This window comes from Rhamphochromis longiceps, linkage group LG3 (genome assembly GCF_057381845.1).
Source record: "Rhamphochromis longiceps isolate RC_006_pf linkage group LG3, R_longiceps_female_GT1.1, whole genome shotgun sequence".
Taxonomy (NCBI): Eukaryota; Metazoa; Chordata; class Actinopteri; order Cichliformes; family Cichlidae; genus Rhamphochromis; species Rhamphochromis longiceps.
Genome location: NC_140559.1, coordinates 7,064,239 through 7,087,639, shown reverse-complemented (window position 1 = coordinate 7,087,639; position 23,401 = coordinate 7,064,239). Strand labels below are relative to the sequence as shown.

General features: G+C 45.8%; 1 protein-coding gene across 2 annotated transcripts in view; it reads left to right on the top strand.

Annotated features, from left to right (window-relative positions):
• The window catches only part of LOC146672701 (stonustoxin subunit beta-like), a 50,945-nt gene extending 31,606 nt beyond the window's left edge, over window positions 1-19,339 (top strand). Inside the window, exons 1-3 of one of the 2 annotated variants that reach the window (XM_085388447.1) lie at window positions 5,954-6,119; window positions 15,171-15,217; window positions 15,366-19,339. In XM_085388447.1, the coding sequence (XP_085244573.1) occupies window positions 6,064-6,119; window positions 15,171-15,217; window positions 15,366-15,904 (642 nt within the window). In that variant the 5' untranslated portion in view covers window positions 5,954-6,063 and the 3' untranslated portion in view covers window positions 15,905-19,339. Of the gene's footprint in view, window positions 1-5,953; window positions 6,120-15,170; window positions 15,218-15,365 lie in introns of those variants that run through there. The other variant, XM_085388457.1, reaches the window with a different exon arrangement.
• The last annotated feature ends 4,062 nt before the right edge of the window (window positions 19,340-23,401 follow it).

The window sequence follows — 23,401 nt, the reverse complement described above, 5'->3', positions numbered from 1 at the left end:
ATGAAGTGTCAGCTACACAAAGGCAAAGCTATTCAGTTGTTGCTGTGAGTTATTTAAATGGAGGATGGAGTCAGACTTTAAGCTGCTGGACTCAGTCACTATATCCTGTTGTCCTCATAGAACCTGGATACACAGACTCACCTGTGACACAGTGACACACAGTGTGGGCTACACACACATTAGAAAGTGGATCAGTCACACTTGTGCAATCATTTGTTGTGCTGGGAAACCATGAACACTTTGAATCACATTAATGGCTTTGTTACAGCAACATGCAATCATGAGTTCAAAAGTAGTGTATTGTGTACTTATTTTAATAGTACTGCAGTATGAGAAGTGCAACATTCAGTGTGCAGAAACAGATCAGGTGCTTTCTAACAGCAGTGTTCCCTTTAACACAGCAGCAGTTCAAATATTTCTGTCAGTCTGAGCTGAAACATGAATCTAATCAAATATCAAATCAAAGTTCTTTGCCTCTGCCAGGACGTTAACATTTGATCTAGTTTTTTTACAAAGTTCCCTCAGCGTCCAGAGCCACCAACATACCTTTGATCAACAGCAAGTGAACATTTATAAATGTGTGTTTGCAGAACAGGAAGCAGCAGAACTATTGTTCTGTTATCAGGCAGCAGCACAAACGCTCATCAGCTCATTTACTGTGCAGGACTTTGAGTGTGTGAAGTGTGTGTGTGCTGGATTTCCTTTGGAGAATCTCAGTCAGAAACAAGACAAAGAAAAACTCTTTCAACAGTCCAGGTTGAGTTGACAACATGAACTGCATTTATCTTCCTCTGACTTGACATGTTCTTCCTCCTCTGCACCGAGCCAGCTGCTAAGACTCACAAGCTCATTGACATTTTCTGATGATAAAGAAACTCTCTTCTTCTGCACAATATGAGCAGCAACAGAGAAGAAGCTTTCACAGGTACAGATGTTGCAGCTGTGGCCAAGTACATGTGCTGCATGTTTGGAGCAGCACTCTAATGGACAGGCCTCTGTACTGATGGTGGGCTCTGCTCTGTATCCACCACACTGTTCTCAGCCGAGTCTTCCTCCTGTTCACACTCTGATGAAGCACCAACAGGGCCAACTTCTTCTCTGGTGGCTCGGATGTTGTTGCTTCCACAGGTTTCCCTCCAACAACCCTCTGTTCCTGCAGTGAGATCAGTAAGATCTGGGTAAACACTTGAGCTCCTTGAATCTGGCTCCAGCAGCAGTTTTCACATATACAATGTTGGCATTTTGCTTGCGTGTCTCCAGGTCTGTTCTGAATGTAGACTTGAATTTGACCACGTAGGCGGGGTCATCATCTGAGCTCTCCATCACCTGAGAGAGATGACAAAACACAGAATCACAGAGCATGAAACCAACGTTTCTCCTCCCAGAAGTTCAGTCACAGACCTGCAACAGAAACAAGAGTCAAAGATTCAAATGACGCAGAGCTTTCATTTACTTATATCCACAAACATGTCCTCTACATATTCATGCTGTATTTACACACACATACAGAGGCTGTTTGTCTCTCACACACAGACAGGACACTGAGAAATACATCATGTTAAATATACCTGCAGGCTTCCAGCTGTGCACTTTGTCCCTGTCAGCTGTGATTGCCATGGCAACCTTGGTGTTGTGGGCGATGCAGGGACGTGTTCAAAGGCAGACGTCTGGCAGCAGCATCATATTTGATGAACTATCTGTACTGAGTGTGCTGACTTTATTTCAAATGTCCCACTGCTGTGCAACATGAATCACATGTTCTGCACGTTTCTGTAACTCCCAGGTAACCATGGTTACCCAGCCACGCCCAGTAGTCTCCAGAGAGACCAACAGCTGGTTCACGTTGTAACGCCGTGGCTTTCGTAGTCTCTCCTTTTTCTACAGCTCATGTGTTCTTCTTGTGATGCTGCGTCTTGAGGCTCATACATGCCGTCATTTGTTGATCCTAAGAACGTTCCTCAGACCGACTTCTTCAACAACAGATAACTTTAGTTGTATCAACACTGCCTCCTGGAACAGTTTAAAATGAACATGTCAAAGATCTGTACCTGTCTCCATGTTTCTGTCCCCGCCCCTTTCTTTCTGTCCTTGGTCATGTGAGCGCTGCAGTAGTATTAGGCCCACCCTCAATGCTCGCATTGGCTGAGACGCATAATGACGCCCATTTCAAGCCAGCACTGATCAACATCCCTCCTGTGACCCATGGCTTTTATATTCAGAGCCAGTGAGCACTTTCACAATAATCATGATTTTAAAAACTGTGATTAAAATAATTGCTGACGTTGATCACTTAATGAGTTAACGAGATTATAACAGGTTAAGTTGCCCTAATAATTATACTTTGGTGACAAACTGATGTGATCTCCATGTTTCCTTTGTTGGACTGTGGGCGAGTTTCAGAACTGAATGTACTGAGTAACATGTAGAGTTTAAACATGAGTCAGTTCCAGTTTTAGAGCTCTAAAGTGCAGCTATCATGTTAGGAATATGTTAGGAATAGACAGGAACACTGAGCACACTGAGGTCAAATCTTTATTTTACCACTCGCTGCATTCTTGATGTTCATGAATTCAGCAGCTTCATGATTGTCTGCAGCATTAATCTCATATTTCCATTAAAAGTGTTGAATTTGACTGTTTGATGTTCTTTATGATCTCTGGCACCAGTTCATCTGTAGGCTGAGCTCAGTCCATCCAGTTAGTGAAAAGATGTTTAACCCTTTAAGACCTACCATAGAACCAAGTCCACCAGAGCTTATATTATATTTTTACCTGCTGTGGTGCCATTTTTGGGAGCATTTCAAGTTGCTATACATCAATACAACCATTATAGCCCAGATTTTAATAAGATGTATTCATTAAGTGCATAGTAATTACAATAAATTGCAAAAAAGTGCAGTAAACTACAAAAAAATTGAAAATCGTTTTTGCTTTTTTAACATATATTTGTAGTTAGAGAAATTTAAGAGGCTTATCCCTCAAAACTGTAAATACAAAAAAGTTGCACAAAATAGTTTCCCACCACAGGAAATTTATTTTGAGTGTCTTCATAGTTTTATTTTTGAAATACACCAATTTTTATACACTGCAGGAAAAACGAAAATAAATATTATACTGCAAATTTGCAAAAAAGCAGCATATGCATCAAAATAAACTATTTCCAGCAGTGCAATATGAGTCCTAAGCATCCCAGAAACGACACAGAGAGTCATAAAGTCAAAGGCAACTTTTAAAAAGACGAGTATAGGCCCTGAGGCCCTGATAGTAAAAAAAGACTACATTTTCGCGAAAATGACGTCACTTCCGGTTTCGGGCAGGTAATGGCGGAAATGCAAAAGTTCGCGCTGACGTCTATTCCAACGTAGGAAGTGTTATGAACAGCTGATCGGATCGGTAAAGCGTGTGTCAGGAGTTTTCCTGTAATGCAACTCAGGTTGGAATAAATGATACTCAGACAGGTTTGCAGGTTTAACGTGCACACGGGTGAGAGTTCAAACGGAGACTCACACACCGCAGCAGTTGCCACCCTTTAGTTATACTCAAGCATGTTTGCGTCACAGACACATGCAGGAAGAGATAACATACAACGATAGAGACTTCGTGCTGAGCTTGCACAGTGTAACTTCTCTAGTACAAAGAGCAAACACATCTAGAGAACCTCAAATGAAAATGTACTTCTATACATAAACATAATAAAATCTTTTAACAGCGTGTTTCTGGAATATTATGTTTTTGTTCCTGCAAGCGCTTTTTATGCGGTTTTTGCAAAGCTTTATGTGGAAGGAAACCGTGACCTAGGACAAGCTGATGACATAAGACGTAAGTACAACTCCTCCGGTTTCATATGCAAAAAAAATTTTTGCGCTAGCTTACGTGGTTGCAGTGCTACTGGGATTTAAAAATAGTTACGCAAAACAGAGCGTGCCCGCTCCGATCGGCTGTAAAGGGTTAAAGGTCTCCTTGTTCTGTGAGCGTGCACAGATCCTGAAGCAGAAAGCCTGGTTTACAGAGAAATGATCATCAATGTGGTGATGCTCATCATCTCTGACTGGGATTTGAGGTTTTGTCAAAGCAGCAAAGAAAGCCTGGCTATGTTGGACTGGGTGTGGCAGTAGCTCCCAGTTTGAGTTCAGGAGACAGACACCCTCTCTACTTTGAAGATCAGCTTCAAACTTTCCTTTTTGATAAAGCTTCGAGCTGGATCAGGTGACCCTGAACCATCCCTTAGTTATGCTGCTATAGGCTCAGGCTGTTGGTGGACTTCCCATGATGCTCTGCTTTCTTCTCCCCTCTCCACCCTCAACTGGTGACAGATACAGTGGGGCAAAAAAGTATTTAGTCAGCCACCGATTGTGCAAGTTCCCCCACCTAAAATGATGACAGAGGTCAGTAATTTGCACCAGAGGTACACTTCAACTGTGAGAGACAGAATGTGAAAAAAAAATCCATGAATCCACATGGTAGGATTTGTAAAGAATTTATTCGTAAATCAGGGTGGAAAATAAGTATTTGGTCAATAACAAAAATACAACTCAATACTTTGTAACATAACCTTTGTTGGCAATAACAGAGGTCAAACGTTTACTATAGGTCTTTACCAGGTTTGCACACACAGTAGCTGGTATTTTGGCCCATTCCTCCATGCAGATCTTCTAGAGAGCAGTGATGTTTTGGGGCTGTCGCCGAGCAACACGGACTTTCAACTCCCGCCACAGATTTTCTATGGGGTTGAGGTCTGGAGACTGGCTGGGCCACTCCAGGACTTTCAAATGCTTCTTACGGAGCCACTCCTTTGTTGCCCGGGCGGTGTGTTTTGGATCATTGTCATGTTGGAAGACCCAGCCTCGTTTCATCTTCAAAGTTCTCACTGATGGAAGGAGGTTTTGGCTCAAAATCTCACGATACATGGCCCCATTCATTCTGTCCTTAACACGGATCAGTCGTCCTGTCCCCTTGGCAGAAAAACAGCCCCATAGCATGATGTTTCCACCCCCATGCTTCACAGTAGGTATGGTGTTCTTGGGATGCAACTCAGTATTCTTCTTCCTCCAAACACGACGAGTTGAGTTTATACCAAAAAGTTCTACTTTGGTTTCATCTGACCACATGACATTCTCCCAATCCTCTGCTGTATCATCCATGTGCTCTCTGGCAAACTTCAGACGGGCCTGGACATGCACTGGCTTCAGCAGCGGAACACGTCTGGCACTGCGGGATTTGATTCCCTGCCGTTGTAGTGTGTTACTGATGGTGACCTTTGGTACTTTGGTCCCAGCTCTCTGCAGGTCATTCACCAGGTCCCCCCGTGTGGTTCTGGGATCTTTGCTCACCGTTCTCATGATCATTTTGACCCCATGGGATGAGATCTTGCGTGGAGCCCCAGATCGAGGGAGATTATCAGTGGTCTTGTATGTCTTCCATTTTCTGATGATTGCTCCCACAGTTGATTCTTTCACACCAAGCTGCTTGCCTATTGTAGATTCACTCTTCCCAGTCTGGTGCAGGTCTACAATACTTTTCCTGGTGTCCTTCGAAAGCTCTTTGGTCTTGGCCATGGCGGAGTTTGGAGTCTGACTGTTTGAGGCTGTGGACAGGTGTCTTTTATACAGATGATGAGTTCAAACAGGTGCCATTCATACAGGTAACGAGTGGGGGACAGAAAAGCTTCTTACAGAAGACGTTACAGGTCTGTGAGAGCCAGAGATTTTCCTTGTTTGAGGTGACCAAATACTTATTTTCCACCCTGATTTACGAATAAATTCTTTACAAATCCTACCATGTGGATTCATGGATTTTTTTTTCACATTCTGTCTCTCACAGTTGAAGTGTACCTCTGGTGCAAATTACTGACCTCTGTCATCATTTTAAGTGGGGGAACTTGCACAATCGGTGGCTGACTAAATACTTTTTTGCCCCACTGTAGATTGTTGTTTTGTGTGTCTGCAGTCTGTCAGGCTGTCTGATCACAGAGGAAGGCTGTACTTCTCTGGCCTCAGCTCTGAGCTCCAACCCCTCCCATCTGAGAGAGTTGGACCTGAGCTACAATCATCCAGGTGATTCAGGAATGAAGCTGCTGTCGGCTGGACTGAAGGATCCAGGCTGGAGACTGGACACTCTCAGGTATGGAGAGAAAATCTGATAGAGGAGGAAGAGCTGGAAACATTTCCCGTGTCTTTCACTCACTTCCTGTTTGTTTCCTGCAGATGACACATGAACAATCACACATGCAGGAATATTTTCAGGGACAGACACACTAGTCTAGCTGGATAGTTCATGGATATTTATGTAGGGGTCTCCAAGGAGTCTGTTTGCAGGAACATCTAGGTCACAGGTGTACCTGATATAGATACTAGTGTACCTAATAAAGTGTCAGCTAACATTTGGAAATGGAAGCTTAAATAATGACAAACTGTACATTCACAGCTGAATTCACAATAAATTTGTTCTCAAGTGCACATTTTTCTGTTATTGTTCTCAAACAACCGAATGAGAATGAAATATTGATTCTAACAGGGCCCATAAACAGCATTAGCTTAGCAGCATTAGCTTATCAGAGTTTCCATCATGGTCACACAAATCCTTAGCAGAGAAAAGTGGCCTACTTAGCAATAGCTGCTCAATTTTATAAAGAAAGGGAAAACAGTATTAGCATTAGCTGCTAATTGCAGCTTACGTAGCATAAACTCTTCACATCTTTATAATGCAAGGGAAAGGAGTCACTCATGGAAGCCTATTTAGCATTAACGTCTCACATCATTATAACACAAGAGAAAAGGGTATTAGCATAAGCTACTAATGCTTATTCACCTCAAATTAGCTTTAGCTGCTAATGGTAGCCTACTTAGCATTAACTCCTCACTAATATAATGCTAATTCACATCAAATTAGCATTAGCTGCTCATATTGTTATAAGGAAAGAGAAAACGGTATTAGCATTAGCTACTAATAATTATTCAGCCCTAATTAGAATAAGCCTCTAAAAGCAGCCTACTTAGCATTAACTCCTCACATCGTTGTTACCCAACGGAAAAGAGTATTAGTATTAGCTACTATCATTTTTAATAAGTAAGAGAAAACAGTGTTAGCATTATTAAATAATGCTAATTCACACTAAATTAGAATTAGCTATTTACAAGAGCGTACTTAGAATTAGCCGCTCACATTGTTAAAAAGTAAGGGAAAACAGTATTAGTATTAGCACATAATGCTAATTCACGTCAAAGTAGCATTAGTTAATAATGGCAGCCTACTTAGCATTAACTGCTCACTAATATAATGCTAATTCACATCAAATTAGCATTAGCTGCTCACATTGTTAAAGGGGAAGGGAAAAAAATATTAGCATTAGCTGCTAATAATTATTCACCTAATTAGAGTTAGCCCCTAATGGCAGCCTAGTTAGCATTAACTCCTGACATCGTTATAATGCAGGGGAAAAGGGTTACCATTCTCGGATAATGCTAATTTACATCAAATTAACAATAGTTAATAATGGTAGACTTCGTATCATTAGCTGCTGTCATTCTTACAAAGCAAAGGAAAACAATATGAACATTTGCTGCTAATGCTTTTTCATCTAAAATTAGCATTAGCCACTAATGGCAGCCTACTTAGCATTAACCCCTCACATTGTTATAATGTAAGGGAAAAGAATTAGCATTATCTAATAATGTTGACCTTGGCCCACTGGAAAAGTTCAGAACTAAAGATTTAGGAGTGTTTCTCGATAGCTCTTTCTCATTTGAGAAACAAATGAATTCTGTTATTAAAACCAGCTGTAAGGTTTATATTGTTGATTGTCATTTATGCTTAGAAATATTTACTCATATATGCTTAGTTTTATAATCGATTGCATGATGATAGAGGTTTGATCCTTAGTAGTCTGTAAAGACTCTGTGTGCCTTCCAGAGTGCTCTGGCATGCACACACCACTTGGGGCCATGAGAGAGGTCGTACCCTCTCTTACTGATTTATGGTGTAGGACAGGGGTCTCAAACTCAATTTAGCCGGGGGCCGCTGCAGGCAGAGTCTGGGTGAGGCTGGGCCGCATTAGGTTTTCTACAAGAAAGGCATGGTTAAAAAATTCCAATCTTCTCAAATCTCTTTATTTTTATTTTTTAACACAAAATATGAAAAATAAATAAACAAATTAAGAATTAATAAGAAAATAAATCAATCTGTAATACATAAATAATATAATAATAAGATATTTTTAGTCAGTGAACTTGTGTGTTTTTTTCAGTCTTCTATATCTGCTGTGTTTAGATTGAAATGTCTGTATTAACAGTCCTATAACCTTCTTCTGAACATGAATGGAACACTGTAGAAAATGAACAGTTCTTCTGAACATGGCTTCTCTTGCCTACTCCTTGCTGCTAGAGACCTGGCAGCGTTTCCTCTCGCATAGCCGAGCCAGATTTGGCCTGAGGGAGGAACTGCTTCCTCCCTCCTTGTCTGCTTTTCCACTCACCTCCCTGAACTTTGCTTTGAGTTCAGAGTTGCACTGCACCTCAATGAGCTCCATTTGAAGCACAGAAGAGGCATCTTGCACATCAAAGGAGAAAATGTGAAAGGTGGCTCTGTGTGTCTTGAAGTCAGCAAACCTGTGATCAAATTCCTCCTGTAGCCTCAAAATGACATCAACATACTCGTCAGCACTGAATGGTGTGCCTGCATCTGTCATGGTCCTGGGCCGTGTTGGCCCAGTATTCTTAGTTCTCTTGTATTTTTGTATTCAGTTCCCTGTTTAGGTTCTGTTTCCTGAGTTGCCCTGTTATGTGGTTCCCTGTGTGCTTTCCCTTTGTGACTCTCACCCCCTGTGTGCCCCTCTATGTATTCATGAGCCCTTGTCCCCTTTCGTGTTTTATTCCATGTTTTCCCCAGCCTGTTATGTCTGTGTTCTCCCCGTGCTCTCTCCTCCTGTCTGAACCTCTGTACTTCCTGTTTTACTTTGACAGTCTCTCGTCAGTATGCGTCATGTTGTGTTCACTCCTGCCCTGTCTCGTTATGATTATCTGTGTCAGCTGTGTTCCCCGTGTGCTCCCACTTCCCTCGTTATTTGTATTTATGTCTGCGTCTCCCTCAGTTCTGTGTCGTAGTCTTCCTCATGCTGCGTGGATTTCCCTGTGTCTCTCTCCAAGTATTAGTTTATTGTGCCCAGTTTAAGTTTTGTATTTTCCTGTCATCTTGTCAGCAATAAAGCTGCCTTTTGAGTTCATCCCTTGAGTCCGTGAGTTTTGCGATTGGGTCCTCATCCTGCCTGCCACACAGCCGACCATGACAGAAGACTACGACCACGACATGGACCCAGCAACTCACAACCCCTCCGCTGAGCTCCGGGAGGATTTAATCTACACGGTGGAATATCACTGTCAGGAGTGGGAAGTGCTGCCAGGAGACGAACACCGGGAGGTCGTAGCCGTCCGTCTACAGCGGATGGTGTCCGGACTCCCGTGGCTGTTCGGCGCGCTGCACCCCCACATCCGGGACTTCCTCGTTTCCACCGTAGGCATCCGCCCAGAGCTGCCTCTCCAGTGTGAAGAGTCGGAGGACGTTCAGCCCGGTCCGCTGGAGGATTCGCGGTCCGGCTCGTCTCCTCCCCCTTCCCGGAGAAAACGGCGTTCACGTCGCCGGCGTTCCCGAGCAGCGGAGCAGTTTTCATCCCTGGGTGAGAGTGACTGTGCGTCACACTCTCAGCCCAAGTTTTCTGGACCCGGACTTCATGACTTTTCCACCACTGTGAGTAACTCTGTTTTGCCCGCCATTGTGTTTCCTGAATCGGATAACTCCACCACTGTGTGTTTGGACTCTGGAGACACTATACAGCGAGGCACCTCGGTGTCGGATCATTCACCAGTTGCTAGCAACCTTTGTGTTTTTGAGCCCTCTGATTTTTGTAAAGCTCGCAGTATGTCCTTTGATTTAACCGATATGAATGTGTTACATGTAGAGACAGCTGAACCTAAGACAGCTATCCTACACCAGACTCACCCACACACTGCTACCAGCATTGCAGCCCCACAGAACTGTTTTAATCAGCCTGTACACTCTGGGGTTTTCCAGTCTGAACTCAGCCACACACCACCACCATCATCAGCCAAACCATCTGAGACTGAGTGTTCTGTAACTGATGCTCCTTCTAGTAACTGTTTCATGTGCCAACCCGTTGTGTCTTTTGACATGTCCAGTGGTGCCCAGTCAGGTCCACAACCAGTGTTTAATCATTCAGTTTCTCGAGTGAGCGGTAACAAGATGGTCGCTTCCTTTGCTAAGCTAACTGAAAGACTAGGGTTAAGCGTTAAAGAGTTGCTTGATCAGGTCAAGTTTTGTGACCCACGGCAACGCATGCTTGATCCTGTTCGCTACTCCTCTGAACCTGTTGCTGTGAAAACGGTTGTGGGTGTTACTTCGTCCCTGGACTGTGTGGCTCCCCATCCAGTTCAATCTGAGTCAGCCTGCCGAGTTGGTTCACCTATGGACTATATGAAAATTGACTTTGTTTCTCAACCTGTGTTTGTCCTTCCAGCCTCGATTCTGAAAAGAACTGTCTCTGGCGTTCTTCCTTCTCTGACCTGTGTTAGACAGCACACCGTTCCTCAAGAGACAGTTGTTGATGTTGTCTGTTTTGAAACTGCTTCGGTGACTGTCCCTGAGCTAACCTCCTCCAGGACTGCTAGCGCTAACCTGGAGAGTGTTATAGCAGTGGATTTCCTAGGACCTGCTTGCTTTAAACCTAGATCTCCTAAAACTGAGTTTGGCGTCAATAACTTGGTTTTCCCAGTGTCTGTTGCTGCTCCTGAACTCTGCTCTCAAACTCCAGTTCCTGTAACCAGGGCAGCGCAGGCCCAGCTTTCCCTTGCTCCCGTATCAGTTCCTCGGGAGAGGGTGGCTGAGGTCCAGCCGGTCCCTGCTTCTATCCCCAGCCTGGCAGAGGCTCCGTTCATCCCGGCACCCGTACCTGCTCCTCGGGTGGGGTTGATGGACACCCAGCCGTCGCCTGTGCCTGTTCCGGTTCCCCGGGTGAGGTCAGCCGTGACCCTGCCGACTCCTGCACCCGTCTCAGTTCCTCGGGTGGGAGCGACAGAGGTCCAGCTAGCTCCTGCACCTACACCAGCCCCCAGGGTAAAGGCAGCCAGAGACCAGCTCGTCCCTGCACCCGTATCTGTTCCTCGGGTGGGGATGACTGGTGTTCGGCCAGGCCTAGCACCTGTTCCTGTTCCCAGAAGGAGAGCAACCCAGAGCCAGACACCTAATCTACCACAAGCGCAACTACCACTACAACTGGCATTGCTGTCCATAACTCAGTCAGTGGCTCAGTTATTAGCACAGTTTCCTGTTTTGTCACCAGTTCAGTCTTCAGCACAGTTAACGGCTCCACAGTCTGCCCAGTCATCCGCTCCGTTACCGCCTCAGTCCTTTGCCTCATTGCCTGTTAGTTTGTCAGCTCAGTTATTGTCTCTGTCACCAGCTCAGTGCTTAGCCCAGCAACCCGTTCAGTCACTGCCCACCTCAGCTGGAAGCCTTAGTGAGCCTTCTTCACCAGCTGAAGATTACGCGGTGCTGACACACTTTAAACTGACTGTTTGCCCTACACAGCCCCAGCCGTCGCATCCTAAGCCGGCTGCGTGCCCTGTGCCGCTACAGTCAGCGCCCGCGGTGCCAGAGGACCCCGCACCCGCTGGCTCTGCATCCGTCTCCGCTGGGGGTTCAGGAGGACCCCTCCAGCAGCTCCTCGTCTCCGCTGGCGGCTCTGCCCAGCCCGGCCAGCACCTCCTCGTCTCCGCTGGGGCTTCAAGGGAACCTCTCCAGCTGCTCCTCGTCTCCGCTGGCGGCTCTGCCCAGCCCGGCCAGCACCTCCTCGTCTCCGCTGGGGCTTCAAGGGAACCTCTCCAGCTGCTCCTCGTCTCCGCTGGCGGCTCTGCCCAGCCCGGCCAGCACCTCCTCGTCTCCGCTGGGGCTTCAAGGGAACCTCTCCAGCCGCTCCTCGTCTCCGCTGGGGCTTCAAGGGAACCTCTCCAGCCGCTGCTCGTCTCCGCTGGGGGTTCAGGGGAACCTCTCCAGCCGCTGCTCGTCTCCGCTGGGGGTTCAGGGGAACCTCTCCAGCCTCTCCTCGTCTCCGCTGGAGGGTCCGAGGGGCCCGTTCAGCCTCCTGTCTCCGTTGGAGGGCCCGTCCAGCTGCCATCTGCTTCTGCTCCGCCTGGTCTGGCCCCGGCTTCGTCTGGCCCAGCCTCGTCCGAGACTTCGTCCTCGTCTGGCCCAGCCTCGTCCAAGACTTCGTCCTCGTCTGGCCCAGCCTCCGCTTCGCCTGCTGCAGCTCCATCTCCGTCTGGTCCGGCCCCCGCATCACCCACACCCGGTCCGGCCTCTGCATCGCTTTCGACGTCGCCCGGTCCGGCTTCGGCCTGTGCTTCGCCCAGTCCGGCCTCAGCCTCAGCTCCTGCTTCGCCGTCGCCTGGTCCAGCCTCAGCCTCTGCAGCGACGCCTGGTCCGGCCCCCGCATCGCCACCGTCTGGTCCTGCCTCGTCTGGTCCTGCCTCGTCTGGTCCTGTGCCCACCAGGCCATGGCCAGCATGCCTAACACTGGAGAGCCGCCGCTGCATTCCATGCAGCCGGCCTCCTGAACTGCTCCGTCGTCTCCTTCGCCGCCGCCGCTGCCTTCCGCGCGGCCGGCCTCCTGAACTGCTCCGTCATCTCCTTCGCCGCCGCCGCTGCCTTCCGCGCGGTCGGCCCCCTGAACTGCACTGTGTTTTGGGTTGTTTTTCTTGGGCTCCGGTGTTTGCTGTGCTCCTTTGTTTTCTGCTCCGTGCCCTCCGTCCTGGGCCCCCGCCGCCCGCCCTGGGTCGTTTTCTGTTTGGTTTTTTGTTTTCCTGTGTTTGGGCTGTCTGGAGCCAGCCCTTAAGGGGGGGGGTGATGTCATGGTCCTGGGCCGTGTTGGCCCAGTATTCTTAGTTCTCTTGTATTTTTGTATTCAGTTCCCTGTTTAGGTTCTGTTTCCTGAGTTGCCCTGTTATGTGGTTCCCTGTGTGCTTTCCCTTTGTGACTCTCACCCCCTGTGTGCCCCTCTATGTATTCATGAGCCCTTGTCCCCTTTCGTGTTTTATTCCATGTTTTCCCCAGCCTGTTATGTCTGTGTTCTCCCCGTGCTCTCTCCTCCTGTCTGAACCTCTGTACTTCCTGTTTTACTTTGACAGTCTCTCGTCAGTATGCGTCATGTTGTGTTCACTCCTGCCCTGTCTCGTTATGATTATCTGTGTCAGCTGTGTTCCCCGTGTGCTCCCACTTCCCTCGTTAACCCTCTGTGTATTTATGTCTGCGTCTCCCTCAGTTCTGTGTCGTAGTCTCCCTCATGCTGCGTGGATTTCCCTGTGTCTCTCTCCAAGTATTAGTTTATTGTGCCCAGTTTAAGTTTTGTATTTTCCTGTCATCTTGTCAGCAATAAAGCTGCCTTTTGAGTTCATCCCTTGAGTCCGTGAGTTTTGCGATTGGGTCCTCATCCTGCCTGCCACACAGCCGACCATGACAGCATCCACGAGTGCCTTGCATCCTGGGAAATGGCAAAGGTTTGTCTGAGAGAGCTGAGCTTTCCAGAGCGCCAGTTTTGTGGAGAATGCTCTCACGTTGTCATAGGCAGCACTGACAAGTTGCCCCTGGCCTTGTAACGTCTTGTTCAGTACATTAAGCTCATGTGTCATATCAACAAGAAAAGCTGAGTCCATGAGCCATTTGGGATCAGTTAGCACAGGAACACTAACTCCATCCTTCTCCATGAAGGCTTCACTTCTGCTCTCAACTCAAAAAGTCTCTTTAATACATTTCCCCTGCTGAGCCAACGTACCTCAGTGAAGTCGAGCACATCCCCATATTCTGACTCCATTTCCTCTAAAAAAGCACAGAACCTTCGGTGTTTTAAGCCCCTGGATCTGATTTGGTTGATGCATTTCACAACAATAGACATCACATTGTCAAACTTCAGGCATTTGCTGCAAAGGACCTGCTGATGGATGATGCAGTGCAGAGCAATGGCCTCCTCCACGCCTTCCTCTTCCAGTTTGTTTTGTGCCACCAGTCCATTTTCCCTCCCTGTCATTGATGGCGCTCCATCTGTTGTTATTCCAACAAACCTCTTCCATGGCAAACCAACATTCTCAATGGCATCACACAGCTTGTAAATATCTGCTGAGCGGTGGTCTGGCCATGCATTGGAATTACTGTGAGCAGCTCCTCCATCACTTCAAAACTGTCATCAACACCACGGACATACATTGGGAGCTGGGCAGTGTCGGTGATGTCTGTGGTCTCATCAAGAGCGACTGAGTATACACTGAAACATTTGGCTTTCTCACACAGTTGGTCATATATGTCACTTGACAGGTCAGAAATGCAATCTGCTGCGGTGTTGGCAGAAAGGCTGATGTTGCTAAACTGACCTTTCTTTCCCGGACAGACTATATTTGCAGCCTGCAATATGCACTTTTAGACAAATGCACCTTCTGTGAATGGCTTCCCTGCTTTAGCAAATAAAGAGCAGTGTTACGAGGGAGCAGACGAGAGCGACTGAGGTCAAGTGAAGGAACGGCGCTGTCACAGTTCTCTCCCTCATCAATTGTCTGGTTCCAGTGGTGGTTCTGTGCTAGACGACCCATCACCAGCTTTTTCCACTGGTTACCAGTACGTGGTAGAATCCACTTCCAGATCTGGTTGTCTTTAAATCTGTGAATGGATTGGCTCCATCTTATCTCTCTTTAACAAAATAATCCAAGTGGAGCCCTCAGGTCTGCAGATAAGCAGCTTCTGACCAGAACTAGACGTAAAAACAGAGGTGAGCTTTATCGATGGCTGCAGCCAAACTCTGGAAGAGTCGCCCTTCACATCAGGTCGTCACCAACACTGGACATTTTTAAAAGCCGGTTGGAAACACATTTGTACTCTGTAGCTTTCAATCCTGACCAGTCTTTATAGTCATTACTGTGTATGTTTCCTATTTTCTCTCTACTCTGTGCAGCACTTTGGCTCAACCTGTTTTTAAATGTGCTGATAAATAAATGTAGATTTCTTTGAATAAAACAGTGGAGCCGAGCTTTGAGCTCAGTGTGTAACAGTGTGTGTGTGAGAGCCATGTAATGTCCATGTGCGCATGCTGACTGTGCTGCTCTGACCCCCTCCTCCTTTCAGGGTGGAGCCTGCTGGAGTCCGATGGTTGAGACCAGGTCTGAGGAAGTGTAAGTGTGTTTTTAATGGGATTCATGAAAACAAAGCAGCACACATTCAACCATCTTCATCATGTCAGGAGTCATCATCAAAGTGTCAATCAATGAACAGATGATGGATCAATAACTGCAGCTGGATTGTGTTTGTTCTCTCCATCAGATTCCTGTCAACTCACAATCGACACAAACACAGTGCACACAAAGCTCCAACTGTCTGACAACAACAGGAAGGTGACACATGTGGAGGAGGTTCAGTCATATCCTGATCATCCAGACAGATTTGATGATGTTCATCAGCTGCTGTGTAGAAATGGTCTGACTGGTCGCTGTTACTGGGAGGTCGAGTGGAGAGGAGACGTTTGTATATCAGTGAGTTACAGAAGCATCAGAAGGAAAGGAGTCAGTTATGACTGTTGGTTTGGATGGAATGATCAGTCCTGGAGTCTGTTCTGCTCTGATCGTGGTCCTCAGTCTGTCAGGCACAATAAAATAAAAACATCCATCTCCTCCTCCTCCTCCTCCTCCTCTGTCTCTAACAGAGCAGCAGTGTATGTGGACTGTCCTGCTGGCACTCTGTCCTTCTACAGAGTCTCCTCTGACACTCTGATCTACCTCCACACCTTCAACACCACATTCACTCAAACTCTTTATCCTGGGTTTATGGTCTGGTTTCCTGGTTCCTCAGTGTCCCTGTGCTGAGTGGAGTGTAAAGAGTGTCTCCTGTTACAGAAACACTCTGACTGTTGAACAGATAGTTCAGTCTGTACATGTCTGTCTCTTTCACTCACAAACACGTTTTCAGATTCATGGATTCAATCAGTTGATGTTTGAAACTCTTCTAAATGATTCCTTGTAAACTTCTTCCTCTTCAGTCACAAACAAACAGGAAGTGATGTCACATGTGTTCCTGTCCACACAGCAGAATGAGTCTATTGCTGACAGTGATGTACAAACAGAGTGAGCATTTCTGAGGCCCAAAATAAACTGAGTAGTTCACTGAATGAACAATGGACTGTGAGCTCAGTTCCTTCATCATTAGTATGGATTATATATGTATATGTATTATATTAGTATCATATATATCAGGTGCTGCTGCTTTCAGTCATTGTGCAAATGTGCTGTTTGTAAGCTTGTAAAGCTGCAGTCAGCTGAGACTGAAGAAGTCACCTGATCAGTGAGCAAACGTTTCTGAAAACGTCCAGATGAACAGAATCAACCTTTTGGGATCAGCCAGCAATGCAGCATCATTGTTGTTCAGCTTCAGAGGTTTGCAGGAATGAACTGATGACCAGAAACAGCTGCAAAGTCCAAGAAAATACCAGCTGGAGTTCAGCTGCATTTGAAGAAGTCAAAGAAAAGTAAGGATGGCAAAGGGCGACGTTTTCTTCCAAAGAACTGCAAACATGGTCGACGCCTCATTAGAAGAATCATCTGGACATTTGTGAGGAACTCTAACCAAGAAAGCAACGTCACACAGATCCAACAGACAGTTTCCATGACTGCAAGTGTTGAGTGGAAAAATGCTACATTGCATTATTGCATCCTCTCACCACAGGAGGCGCTGTTGGCACCACTGATTGCTGATCAGCTGTTCTCTGATGATCTGATTGATACTGTGAATAACGGGACTCACTGAACTCTGTGACACAGTGAAGATTACAGAGTTTAACTTCAACATCTGACTGACGTCACACAGACAGAAGGATGAACCAGTGAGGCACAGAACACAGTTACTGGAGATACTGGATCAGCTCCATGTGAACCTCTGATGGAGAAGCTGCTGAGCCAGAGAAACATCAGGACATGACAGCAGCTGCACTTATCTAACAACATGTAGCAGAGCTGATCTATGTTAGAGGATCTATCACAGCAGCTGAAGCCAAAGTCCAACACTGGATACCAGCTGAGCCTGTGCTGAGTGTAGTGTTACAGGAAAAGGGCAGAAACACTGGTAGCTCCCAGTGATGCTGACTGGGGCACAGAGCTGAATGATGCAGCATCAGGACACTGTTTCAGTCTGACTGACAGAGAAACCTGTAGCTGTATCTACATGTGAGGCAGAGGCCACACAAGCAGCTTTCTATGTTTCACAGTGACTGAGATCTTCAGTGGGGGTGGACATGCTCCTGTACAGACCTCTGAGGAGAACCAAGGTGCAGTCAAAGAGTCCAGTCTGTCCTCACAGATGTGAACATGTGCTTTCATCAGGTCTGCTGTCAGCTAGCAGGCTCACATCAGAATCACTGTTCCTGAAAAACACAGTCTGTGTGACATCATCAGTCAGCTGATGGTCCCAGATCTGAATGGTTTCTGTCTCTACTGAGGAAGTCAGAGAATATCACTGAGGTGTGGATCAGGTCTGAGTGAGCTGTGGAGGGACAGCTTTAAACAGTCCACAGGTCTCACGTCCTGCTCAGTCTGGTAGCAGATACCTCGTATTGTTCCAGATGTGCTGACATCAGCAGCAGCAGCACAGCTGTGTGATACCATGAATCTCAGTTATTGATCCAACACACAGTAAATACAAAGATCAGGATTTCTGAGAGTAATCATTATGAGTCTGAACACATGATCACTGAATGTTAGTCTCCACAATAATAAGCTAACACAAGCAAACACAGCTTTCAGCTCTTATTTTGAAACTGGCTTATTTAGAGAGCTGTGATGTGAGCGTGCCTGGCTCTGAGGCACTTGGGTCAGCCTCTGTTGTTTAGAAGTGTTACAGACTGTGAATGACACAGACCTGTCAGTTTCCATGTTTGTCTGTAACACAGCTCAGGGGCTCCATGCTGAACGCATCCATCCAGTGTTATTGATCCAGGACTGATACCAGCATTGGGATCAATACTACAACACACAATCACATGTGTCCACGTGATGCAGTTTGAAGAGCAATCAGATGTCTCTGTATGAGGAGGCGGGGTCACAGGAGGTTCACAGAAACTCTGCAGCAGCATCATCAGCTCACATGGAAACTTTGATGATTCACTTCTGTGGTGTTTTTACAGAAACACGTCACAAAATTAGCTCCACCTGTTTTGTGAGCTTTGAGTTTCTTGTCTTCATCCTGGATTCTTGTGTTACTGTTTTTACACACAGCAGATATTTCCTGGTTGCTTCCTTGATGACCACATGAAGCTTTCTGAAGCTTGGATTGAAAACGCTTCATTACTCAAAGCTTTCCAACACAGGCCTCTGTGCTGCCATCTGGTGGACAAACATGTGAAGTGCAGCGTGAAGCTACAAATGAAACTGCTTCAGCTACGTTTATATATAACATACTATAACCTATATAACTATATGTATAGTGTATTATGTAGGTGTTAGAGCTGGGGGTAGAACTGCTGATGGCCTGGTTGTTATTTATGTTCCCCATGGTTCACCAGCTCTCACACAACATCATCACCAATGATCCACGTCCTTATAAACCTCTGAATCAGGTCCTGAAGCAGTGACGTCCTGAGTGAAGACCTCACTGATCACATGACTCTGGTCACCTGGACTCAGTGTTTCTGAAGCAGTGTGCTGGGTTTTTAAAAATACGTGGCTGCTGCCTGATGTTGGGCCCACAGAGGAAGACGACTCACTCGCTCTTCTTCACTTCCTCCTTAAACATGTGGAAGGAGAGCAAAGTGCTGCCAGACTCTTATTTCTGACAGGAACAGAAGAAACCACAGCAAACTGGTCCAGTTCTTCATCTTCATCACAATCTGTTTATTTCTGATGGTGTCTTCAGTCTGAGGTTTGAAGTTTCCATGTCTGTGTGATGTGTGGTGTGAAGGCTGCTGGTTAAACTGGGACTCACTGTTTAAAGCACTGAGTGCTCATAGAGAGATGCTCCATGAGTCCCAGTACAGACTACAAACATGGTGGAAACTTAGCTTTGATATCCACACACTCTGCACGTCTGTGAGTAACTGTGATGAAGATGTGCAGAGATCTGTGTCCAAACAGGAGAAAGACTGTAAAGACTCTGTGCTTCTAACAGCCTCTGTTAACATATGTGAGGCTGTTTGTTGTTGTTGCCATGGAGCTTTGCACTGTTTGGGTCAGCAGGTCATGTGATCAGGTTTGTTCTGCTGGACGATGGTTCAGTGTCAGGGTTTGTTTGCATTCATCAATAAATATCTAAATAAATCAAAGACTCCATGTTTGTTCTTTCATCATGTGACCTCTGCTCATCCATCTCTGTGTGTATCAGGATACATTTGGTTCATAATACACAGAAAAATCAGAGTTATTACCTGTAATAAATGTGAAAGATTCCTGCAGTGATAACCAGGCAGGACTGAAACACATCCAAGCTGTCACCACGGTAACAGCACCGTCCATCCACAGGTGAGGGGAGGAGCAAAAAGAGGGACTTTGACCATTTTATACTAAAAACACTCAACTAATGTTTCTAATATGAAACAAATAAGCCCACATTAATGTGAGCGTTTATTAAATAATAATAATGATGATTTCCTCCTGATCTCATTTCCACAGCAGAGAAAACTGTGGTGTATATTGAGGTGGAGGGTGTGGTCTATGGCTCAGGTGTACAGTGAGGGTGGGGTGCACCACAGCAGCATGCTGGGACTGCTGAGGGTGGAGGAGGGAGTGATGATGACATCAGAGCTGCAGCACAGAGACCAGTGAACACACAGTCTGTTCATCTTTGCATAGATACAATATACAGCACAATATTGAATGACAGACACGCTGTGGGAGCTTCCACAGATACACTGACGTCAGCATCCAGAGTCCTCCTGCTGCTCCCCCCTCAGAGCCCCGTGATCAGCACCAACACATTCAGTTAGATGACAGAGTCCAGCTGCAGCTAGAATCAGCTCCCCTCTGTGAACAACAGCACAGCGTCAGTGTTTCACACTCAGTGAAAGGAGGAAACAGCAGAAGAACACCATGTGTGCTACGTTTCCCAGGACACACTACAAACTGCACAAATACAGAGCAGCACGTGGAAGGACCTGGAGCTGCATTTACAGAGCTGCAGACAGCGTGATGTCCTGTATGGACAGGTGGAAGGAACCAAGTCCTCAGCTGGAACACTCGTGTTTGTCCACAGACAGGAAACACAGCAGGAAACTTCCTCACAGAAGTGCAGCTCATGGATAACACACTTCCTGTCAGTCAGAATGAGGCTGCAGCCAAACACAGAAAGGTGTTTTTGTCCAGATGAGCCCAGAGAAGAAACACGAGTGTTCACAGACATCAGAAGCTCAGAGAGGTGAAACATGAGGTTGGAGTCCTCGTCAGCATCCAGAAGAGCTGCTGTGAAACCCTGAGTACTCATGACAGACTCTGATGGCACAAACACATCATGATTCAAACAGAAAGACAAACATGGAGCTCCTGATCCTCCTGCATGAGAACAAGCTGACATGAGCGCTGTGTCTGAGAGTGTCTCCCTGTCACAGTGACAATAACACAGCTGCTGCTCACAGTCATTAAACTGACCTGAGGTCAGCTGTGCTCCTTACATATGAACCATGTGACCTCACATCAGTGCTGTGGATGACTGTAGTCATAGAAGAGTAGAGCTGTAGCAGGTGGTGTGAGGAGGAGGTGGTGTATTCTAGTTAACGCAGTACTGAAACACTCCAGCAGAGGGCGCTGTTAAGTCCTTATTGTAACACAGTTACTGTGTGCAGTTAGACTTCATACATAATCTGCACTTATTTCCATCAGACATGCTGTCAGTAAATGATTGGTTTCTATACATTTCTAAACACAAAACCTCTTCACACTTCTAACATGCACATTTACACAACTAAATGGCAGTATTGATGAAAAGAAACACATTCAACAAATCCATTTAAACCTTAAAACAAACAAAAGGAAGCATCTCTATGGACAAACAAACCCCTCCACTTGGTTTGACCTGCTGATGTCATGTGTGACATCAGCAGGACTTTAAAATGAGGAAATGCCGGGCGGGCGTTTCCCCACACCTGACCCTCATGAAGACTGAAAAGACAAACAAAGTAAGAACAAATGACTTAATCTGTAACATAATAAAATGTAAAGAAACATGTAACTGAGTATTCAGCTTCATTTGCAGAATGTTTGATTTGCCAGCAACTGAATGCTTCCACACACAAACCCGGCATAGTGAGTGAAGCAATGTTACTTAACAAATAGCAAATCATAGCAAATACATAGAAACAGAATAATGTGTTTAATATGCAAAAGAAGAAGAAGAAGTAAACACATATGGGACAAATGGAGACCATTGCAGCTCATCCACCAGTGGGGTAAAAAGAGCAACCAAGAAAGTGGCAGCCTGCACGGCCACAGATGTGCTGGAGGAGCTAGAAGCTCTACCCATGGAGAAACTCCTGGAGAACCTTGCTAAGCCTAACAGGGGACAGGTACTTCTGCCCAACCTGGCAGCCACAAAGTGAACTCATTTAGGTAAAGATAACCACATGCACCTAACCAGCCTGCACCAGCCTGACATTTCTTCCTCCTAAGTAAAAACCAATGGATGGATTGAACTTAGAGTCTCAGCTCAGTTTTCTATTTTGACCACCTACACCCCAAGATACTCTTTTAAAAAGTGTTGTTTCAGATCCCTTTGAAGTTCATAAAGGGCCTGTTCATTTTCATTCAGATGTTTTATTACATAAATGTTACTGTTTTCTTTTGATTTATGCTCCCACTACACTGCACCTCTACAAACAACAATGCCACGGACTGTCAGCTGCTTTTACATGCTGTGAACATGAGTAGGTTTGATCAGAGTTTCAATTATCAAAGAAAAGACAAACTGAGCAAAAAGAAGGAAAAAAAGACCAACTTCTTCCCAACTGACAAGAAAAATACTCGTCATGTTTTCATAATAAAGGATCAGGCTCCTGTTGAGATTCAGGGATTCTTTTATTGATACCATATAATTTGCCTTATGAAGAATGTATTAATAACATGTTTCACAGTATCATTTATCAGTAATATTTCCTACGGGGTTTATATTGCATTGAATATGTCTGTCGTCACATTGACCTTTCTATTTTTACAGATTGAGTTCATTTTATACACAATGCATGAATGTGCTTGGTTAGAGTTGATGTTCCATTCCAGAAGGTTTTAAGCTTCACTGGTGAGAGTGTCCAGATGATACATGCTGAGGGGAGATGAGAACATAGCAGGTTAATTGCATGCACGCTTACAATACACATATTAATTTAGTAGTAGGTCTGCGTGAAGGCCTAAGCGTCTTCTACTTCAGTTTGAGACTGGCTGCAAAAGTACTTACTACTTAGTGATTAATGACGAGGGTCCATTATTAGCTCTCAGAGATGCTAAGACCTGAAGTTATTACCTTAAAAGGCAAGTAATGTAGAAAGGAGAAGTTATATGTCGGTGTAAGGTTATATGTACGTGATGTACCCTTGTCTGCACGGGTTGAACTTTTGCCCGTCTGTCACCATGTATTTTTGAACTGTATTGACGTAGGTGTGATATTTTACCCTATAAAACCAGAACCCAATGTATTCTTGTCAGAGCAACCCATTCTGTATGCTGACGGTTGGTTGTTCTCCTGTGACAATAAAACTCATCGTTTGATTGCACTTTTCCGGAGCCTCCGTAGTTTGTTGTCTGGTCTAAAGTTGATCGATCTTGCAACATTTGGTGGAGAATGCGGGCAACTGAAGACCAGTAGAACGAGGTTCAGGTGTTTGTTGTCGGCGAAGGTTGAGGCCGGATCGGTGGATCAGACGGCAGACGTCACGGTGATCCATGGAAAGGTGTGGCTATATCAGTGATGTGCTCATTGGCTGTATTTTTGGGAATATTGGTCATCGCTGGTTGTTGTATCATTCCTTGTGTTAGAGGATTGTTGGTAAAGATAGTGGCAAGGGTTGCGAACCCTGGCTGGGTTGAGGGCATCTACCAGATGAACCTGGAACCCATAGAGTGGGGCAGGGAGTGATACTGTCACGAGCTGAAAGCAGGGACTCAAGCGCAGAGCAGGTTGATGTCTCAGAACACGATTTATTTACACACCCGTGCAATAATATATACAGTGACGGGAAATTCAGGGTTCCAGGGGATTAGGGGAAGGCTCTCTCTCTCTCACGCTCGCTCACGTCCTCACACACGTTCGTACCGCGGGGAGGTCACAGGTCCGGGAAGATAAGCTGGAACAGGGAAAGGGAGACATCACTCACAAATCACGAAGGCATAAAGGTG